At 38.6% G+C, this 8262-nt stretch overlaps 1 protein-coding gene across 1 annotated transcript in view; it reads left to right on the forward strand.

The window, feature by feature from the left end:
• Nucleotides 1–8262, forward strand: part of EXT1 (exostosin glycosyltransferase 1) — a 311978-nt gene that overhangs the window by 260294 nt on the left and 43422 nt on the right. The window contains exon 4 of the mRNA XM_024129428.2: nt 4681–4800. Coding sequence (XP_023985196.1) covers nt 4681–4800 — 120 coding nt within the window. The remainder of the gene's footprint in view (nt 1–4680; nt 4801–8262) is intronic.

Here is an 8262-nt window from a genome sequence, read left to right on the forward strand (position 1 = left end):
CGTGCCCCGGTCCGGGAAGATCCCACATGCCGCGGAGCGGCTGGGCCCGTGAGCCATGGCCGCTGAGCCTGTGCTCCGCAACGGGAGAGGCCGCAGCAGAGGGAGGCCCGCATACCACAAAAAAAAAATAAATAAATAAAATAAATAAAAAAAATAAAAATAAAAGAGCAGCCTCAAATGAAAATGTATGTTTTTTTAAAATGTCTTTTTGGCCATTTAGATTTTTTCTATTTAATTTTATTGTTGTAAGAACATGTAATGTGAAATCTACTCTTTTAACAAATTTTGACATGTACTCATTATGGTTGAGTGTAGGTACAATGTGCTACAGCAGGTCTCTAAAGCTTATTCAGCTTGCTTAACTGAAGCTTTATGCCCACTTACTAGTAATTCCTCACTTCCCATCCCCCAACCCCTGGTCACCACCATTCTGCTCTTTAATTCTATGAATTTGATTATTTTAGATATCTCTTAGAAGTGGACTCATGAATTATTTGTCTTTCTGTGACTGGTTTATTTCACTTAGTATAATGTGCTCAAGGTTCATCCATGTTGTCTTCTATTGCAGGATTAAGACTTACTAAGTATTAAAATGTCCGTATTACCCAAAGTGATCCACAGATTCAAGGCAATTTCTGCCAAAATCCTAATGGCATTTGTTTTTTACAGAAATAGAAAAACAGCTCTAAAATCCATATGGAGACAGAAAAGACCCCAAATAGCCAAATCAAGCTTGAGGAAAAAGAACAAAACCAAGGCATTATAGTCCCTAATTTCAAAATATATTATAAAGCTCCAGTCATCAAAACAGTATGGTACTGGCATAAGGACAGATATATAGACTAATGGACCAGAATACAGAGCTAAGAAATAAATCCACACATATACATCAACCAATCTTCCACAAGGATGCCTAATAAAAGTTTGAACTTCTCAAGAGCTGCCTGGGAAGGGGGATATGATACTCACAGAAAAATCCTGGGGCAGGAATAATCAGTCACTGAGGATTTCTAAAGACCCTTTGTGCAATAATGTTTTAGCTTCAACATAAATTGCCATACTCTTTTCTCTAACATGATGGAATATTTTAATGCTTTTATTTCATGGCATTGTACTTTATCTTGAACTACCACAAATATTTGTAAAATGATATTTTTTAATGTCCTTTTTTCGATATTCAGGAAATTCAGTTTCTAACTCTATCATTGATTCTACTTCTGTGCTGCTGGCCAGTCTGTTAACTGGCTGGTGAAATAACTCAGTACTCTTTCCCTAAAGTAACAGTGGAATATCTGTAACCAAGAGGGCCATGAATTAGGCAAGCCAAGCTGAACACAGCTCCTAAAACATGCCTTGTGTCCGGTACTCAGATCTGTGATTTCCAAGGCCCCTGGGACCTCAGAAGCAAGAGGAGGACACGTGATCTAGTAGAGTTCTCCCCACACAGAGGTGGTGTGTGCCTAAAACATTCACTCATGACAGGCCAAACAAAAGTGATAGATGTGGTTCTTTTCCATGTTGCCTTTTTCCTTCCTCTTATGATTTTTAAAAAATAATGCATGCTCATTAAAGGAAATTTAGGAAAGAAAGGGAATGAAAAATACCAGCCATAATTTCTCCATTTATGTACCAGTGCTCCCGTGAATTTGATGTGACTAAGTTGGGAGTTTGTCTTTGAGAACGGAGAATGTTCCAGGATACTGAATTGTGGTTGTCTGGTCTCTACCATTTCAGCAGAGTTGATTCCCCAGAAGCATTTCACCTTCCGAGGCAACATTTTGGCTTGACGCTGGAGATTTTGTTTTTCATTCCGCACCTACTCAAACATGCTGGCATTTTCCTCTCTCGTATTCAGTCTGTCTTTGCACAGCTGCCTCCATATTGAATGATGGCTGCACTGTCATTGACAATGGTTTTAAAGAACTGGCACCCAGCCCAAATGTCTGCTCTGGGAAATGTTTTCGTTATGTTACCATTTTTCATTTCCTGTTTTAGAACAGCTCAGGTGTTTTTATTTGCATATATTCTTGTTGTCATGTCACCAAGAGAGCTTACTATTGCTTTCCTATATCTATCTTGGTAGATTCCATTGGTTCTGTTACCATGCATGACCTGTTATTAAGACTTCACTGAGTTCTGCAACTTTGAACAGTCTGGCCAAATTGGAATTAATTTATCACTTGCCCATACCTGTCTCTCGGGACAAACAGATTAAGAACCAGTAACCAAATGCCATTAAAATTTGGAACTCTGTCTTTTTAATCAATTGGAATTATCTTCCAGAGCACTTTGAAGAGTGCTGTCGGACACTTGTATCATATGCACAAATGGGTAGGATATATTTCACTTGATGTAGTAACATCAAAATGTGGCTAATAGAAGAGAGGGGTTGTATTGGTAGGCTTATCTGTGCTATCCCTTTCTGCCTTCATAACCACAGCCTACTCAGTTTTCTGGAGAGCACAGAGTGATGATAGTTTTTGACATTTTTCTAATGGACTGGTTCCTCATGATCATGAAACAGTCTACCTGTATGACTCCTAGAAAACACCACTGACGTTCAGAAGAGGGCATGAGTATGAAAATTGAGGAGGGTAATTTTTTTGTAGTCTTTCTTGGGCAATCTGAGTAATTTTCTCAGTAAATAAAAATAAATGTTCTTTGGCTTATGAAGGATCCATGATCTGAATGGTTTCTCTACCTTTTTCAAGGATATTTTATTTCCACTTGACCTTGAGCTCTGGTTTCAGGCTAATGTTTCTCCTTTACCTGTTGCCTCCATGCTGCTTCAATGTTGGGAATCCAGATACACACTTTGGGGCTGCAGATTTAGTATCTGTTTCTGGACATTGCCAAAGCAAGTGAACTTGTCCTTACGTAGACACTGTGAAGCAGTTCCATGGCTTCCCGTTAAGTGTGGTCTTGAATCAAAAAATATGCTCCTACTTCCTTCGCCACCACTGGAAATTCAGATGTAGTCTTAGTCACAATGCCATGGGTAACTTTCTTACTAAAGCAGCTAGCGGAGCATTCCTGCTTCAGTCCAGGCTCCCATGCCTGTCTGATTAGTTACACATTAGGAAGGCAAGCATGCAGAAAGAGGTGAGCACCAAAGGACAGTTGCTAATCACAAGGAATCTCCCCTAAGTATAGACTCCATAAATGAAATAGCCTTTGGGCTATAGGTGAAGATAGGAGCAAACCAAGGAGACTCACCAGACACCCAGGAAGTACATTTCAGAGCTCCAGACCCAAGCAAGTTCACATGCAGACATTAAGCAATTGGTCTGTCTTTGAATATCATCACCCTTAAGTTAATAATAATAGTAGTGGTAATAATTGCTTTGTTAATAAAGCTTCCCATGTGTTAGGCATTGTGCAAAGCACTTATGCGATCTTCATAACAACCTTGTGATGTTAGTACTATATCCCCGTTTTATAAGTGAAGAAATGAAATCTTTGAGAGATCATGTAACTTGTCCAAGGAAGCAGGGCTAGTAAATGGCAGAGCCAAGACTCCCACTGTGGTCTAACTCACATGTTCCTGTGCTTAACCACTGAGTTATACTGCTAGTGAAAATAATGATATCCCTTTGGTGGCTTCAGATGGCCATGTTCAATTCCACTTCTATTTATTGAATAACTACTACAGGCATACCTCGCTTATCTTATGCTTCGTAGATGCTTTTTCTTTTTCTTAACAAATTGAAGGTTTGTGTCAACCCTGTGTTGTCAGATGATGGTTAGTGGGTTTTTTTTAGTAATAAGTATTTTTAATTAAGGTAGTTACATTGTGTTTTTAGACATTATGCTATTGCACACTTAACAGACTGTAGTGTAAACATAACTTTTATATGCACTGGGAAACCAAACAAATTTTGTGTGACTCGCTTTATTGCGATATTTGTTTTATTGTGGTGGTCTGGAACTGAACACACAGTATCTCTGAGGTGTACCTACACATAAAAGCCACTCTCCTAGCTACAAAATGTGTAGCAGGATGGACAGGGCATAGATCCCCCCTTTAGAATTGTGCAGCCTGGTAGAGAGCAGTGATGGTTAAACATGTATGACAGGTTGTGTTAGTTTGGGGTAAGTGCTGGAGCCAAAAAGGGAAGTCTGAGGAGCAGGAAGCTCTCAGGGAGAGGTAGGAGATACATGCACATAGAAATGACTACCCCAGCTGCACATTAAATGGAGAGACTCAGAGACATTCCCTAAAAAGCCTTTTTGTAGATCATTTGTAGTCCCTGGCGTGATGTGTCTTAGAAGGGCTTGGGGGATGGTGTCTCTCAGCCTTGCTCCAAGGCTGTAGCTCCTTCTCTGTAGAATTTGGTTGTCCATGGTTAGGATCACGGATGTGTGGGAATCTGAGAAGAGAAAACAGCAAAGACTACTATAGGAACACCCTAAGCAACTGATAAGCTGCTACCAAATCTTAGAAGCGAGCTCTAACTCTCGTGCATTTAAGGTCCTTAAAGCTGATTCCCAGTAAGTGCTGTTTGTAGCTGACACCTCTGAAGGGCCTTTCAGTTTAGGGGTTGGTGATTTTTAGTAGATCTGTGTGCTAGAAGCTGAATGCTGTGAAGAATAAAAGCCTAACCCAAGTGGGTTATTTTGATCAAATGGCATCTTATTGTTTTCCGGTTATAGTTATTATGTGTTCACCTTGTGTTACAGATTCCTTCTACAATCAGGTCTATTCATCAGGATAAAATCCTAGCACTTAGACAGCAGACACAATTCTTGTGGGAGGCTTATTTTTCTTCAGTTGAGAAGATTGTATTAACTACACTAGAGGTAAGTGAGACCACTTGGCTCTCGGTCTTGAATAATGGTCCTTTATATGTTTCTCTCAGCCTTCTCTTTTGCTATTAGTCATGTGTAATTGGTCAAATGGGGCGAAACCGAACTTTCTGTACTGGAATGTGTCAGGTAACCCCTTTTTACCTGCTCTGCCGTGCCCAAGCAAAAGACCTCCATTCTTGACAAACTCCACTGAGGAAAGCTGACATAGGAGAAATTACACTCCTTGACACAGAGATGGGCTCTGTCTTACATCATTTCAGAGACAGGTAGCTAATGACTGTCCTCCTGTCATTCACACTCAATGGCATTCTTTGAAGGCATATTTCTGGAGCCCACTTAGGAAACAGATAGTGACCAAGTAGGGGAAAATCTTCTCCCATTCTAAAAATATGAATAGTTTACCAGATACTATAGTCCTATGGCATTAGGATACGGCCAAATTTATTCTCAAGACATAATGCAACCCAACTAGCATCATTGCTGCAAGGATGTGTTAAGAAGAAAATCAGGATTACGCCCATCTGGTACAGAAAGTGTTAAACTTTATGAGATCAGGAACTATTCTAGACAGATGGGTGCCCATCTTCGAGTTGCCTTTTTTAAGGCAGGAGGAAAAAAGGAAAGGGAAGCATGGAGATGATTAAAACCTTTGGAAGTAGAGCAGATAGCAATGGCCTGAGGCTACACCAAAGTAGCGCAAAGAGCTGAGAAAAGATTTCTGGATCTGCACACTCATGAATTACAGGAAGGAGAGCAGAGGTTCTCAGGTGAAGCACAGCATCAAGGTGATTCTGAGGTGTCCGCCACATGAAGTAGGGGCATTTGTGGCCTCACTTTTGAAATATTTTCTTTGGAAAAGTTATTACTGCTCCAAAAGCTAATGTAATTGGGAGTATACACTATGCTAAGTCTGAAAAATACCAAGAAAACTGAAGTCATCCTGTTTTGTGCCATTGCTGTTGTCTTGCCATCCTGGCTGCCAGAGCCAACTCTGGTCATACCCCAGGCACACTGTGGGGCTTACCTACCCTGCGCCTAGCCTGGGCCTCCTGCTTTTGTGGGGCCAGGCTCTATCACAGTGTCCTCTTGTAAATGGGGTGTGTCGTTTTCATCCTGGAACTAAGTGAAAAGGGCTATTTAGGACCCAGGTCCCCCCATGAAAGGGGACAGGGTAGAATGCCTTCCAAGGGCTTCCTTATTACAGGCAAATTTCTCTTATTCCTCCAAAAGCACTCTCCTCAATGAAAATTGATTGGGTTTTTACTTCTGTACATAGCAGCAGATTTGAATATGTAATAAATTCGAAGCTCTTCTTTGATCCTGTCTTCCGTCTAAGACCCTTCCTAGGCCCTTCTTAAGGAAAGCTGAATGTCACTTGTTTTGGGGTTTTTATTTGTTTGTTTGTTTGCTTTTTGGAATGAGTGCTTTTTATCAAAGAAGTGCATATTCCTTTTAGAAAATAATAGAAAATACTTATAGCACAAAAATAAAATAATCTACCCATACAAATCACTACTGACATATATACACACACATAAACACATACATATTCATTTTTTTCTATGAAAATGCATAAATATGTTGTCATTTTTAATTTAAAGAGGAGTCTTTCTATACTTAGTTTTTAACCTGTTTTTTCTGCTTAATAATTATTCCTAGTATCTCATTAGATTTTTCTACAGTTATTTTAGTGGCTATATAATATTCCATTCATGATGTCACTTAATTCCGTTAATTAATCCCCAGTTTGAGGCTATTAAAATTGTTTCTGGTTTTTCATTATTATGTACATCATTGAAGCTAATAGCCTCAGTGCCAGGTTGTTGTGCAGATTCAAGATTACTTCCTTAGGATAAATTCCTTGAATTCAAAGTCCTGGTTCAAACAATATGCCAAATGCTAAGATTTCAAATATGAACTGTCAATTTTCCTGCAATAGAATTCAACTAATTTATATTCCCTCCAGCTTATGTGAGAGAACCTATTTTAATTATATTTATTTTTTTCACTTTCACCATATTGGACATTATATCCTTAAAAATGATAAATCATTATTTTCTTAAGATCTTAGTAAGAATGAATATTTTTTATATGTTTCTTGCTCAGGCAGCTCACAAAGAAAGAAATAGAAATGGCCACGATGTTGTCCCACTTTTCTCATTAATTTTTAAGAGCTTATTAGATTTAAAAATATTAACCTTTGGTTCTTTTGTAGCAAATATTTCCCCCCAATTTGTGGTATGCTTTCTGTTTTGTTTATCATGGGGCAGTCTTTTCATCTGCACCTTTTCCATTTGCTACTGTTTAGAAAGGACTTTTTGACCCATAATTTTATTTATGTGCAACACACATACACATTAGTATTTTCTGGTACTTTCATGGTTAATTTTTTACATTTAACTACTTAATCCAATTTACTTTTATATATATCTGTGTTGAAAAAGCTAAACTTTTTTTTTGCCAAATTTTTCTGTAGTTGCTCCAATACATTTCCTTTTTTTTTTTTTTTTGCCATGCCACACAGCTTATGGGATCTTAGTTCCCAGACCAGGGATTGAATCCAGGCCTTCGGCAGTGAGAGTACAGAGTCCTAACCACTGGACTGCCAGGGAATTCCCCTGATATATTTCTTACGTTATTCTTTCCTCAGTGTTTTCACATGCCACTTTTATGCATCTTTGGCTATACACCCAGACCACATGTTTTCATTTTTTCACCCTATATTCCATCCCTTAGTGAACCTCTATTTATTTAACCAATCTGCTATTGTTGACTCTTAATGTTGTTTCTAATTATTTCTTTTTTAGAGATAGAGATATCTTTATCCAACCAATACCCTTCTACATGTATCTTAGACTATGTCTTTATTGCTTTAGATGGAGTCCTTGAAATGAGATTACTCAACCCAAGAGTCCAGGCATGACTAAGACTCATGATAGGTATTGCCAAATTACTCTTCAAAGAGGTTGAATCGATCTAGATTCTCACAGGCCATCTGGGGAACACCCTCTCTTACTATATCCTTGTCAGCCTTCAGAATCATAATTAAAACACACACATACACAGCTTTGTTAGTTCGCTAGATGAAAGATGGTATCTCATTAATTACATTTCTTTTGAGTATGGTTTATTGCATAGCTCTGGTCTCTTGCCTATTAAGTTAGCAGTACTCAGTTATCTTATAATAACAGGTGGATGTGTTATATTCATCAGCATAGGATCTTAAGTCAAGCTGTTTTCATCTCTGTGCCTAGAAAGCCATCTTCCCCTTCGATTTGAGCCATGCAGATCTTTAGAGAAACAGTATTTTTGGTTTTTTGTTTTTTTCATAATAGATCTTTATTGGAGTATAATTGCTTCACAATACTGTGTTAGTTTCTGTTGTACAACAAAGTGAATCAGCCATATGCATACATATATCCCCATATCCCCTCCCTCTTGAGCCTCCCTCCC

This window comes from Physeter macrocephalus, chromosome 15, assembly GCF_002837175.3.
Source record: "Physeter macrocephalus isolate SW-GA chromosome 15, ASM283717v5, whole genome shotgun sequence".
Classification (NCBI taxonomy): domain Eukaryota; kingdom Metazoa; phylum Chordata; class Mammalia; order Artiodactyla; family Physeteridae; genus Physeter; species Physeter macrocephalus.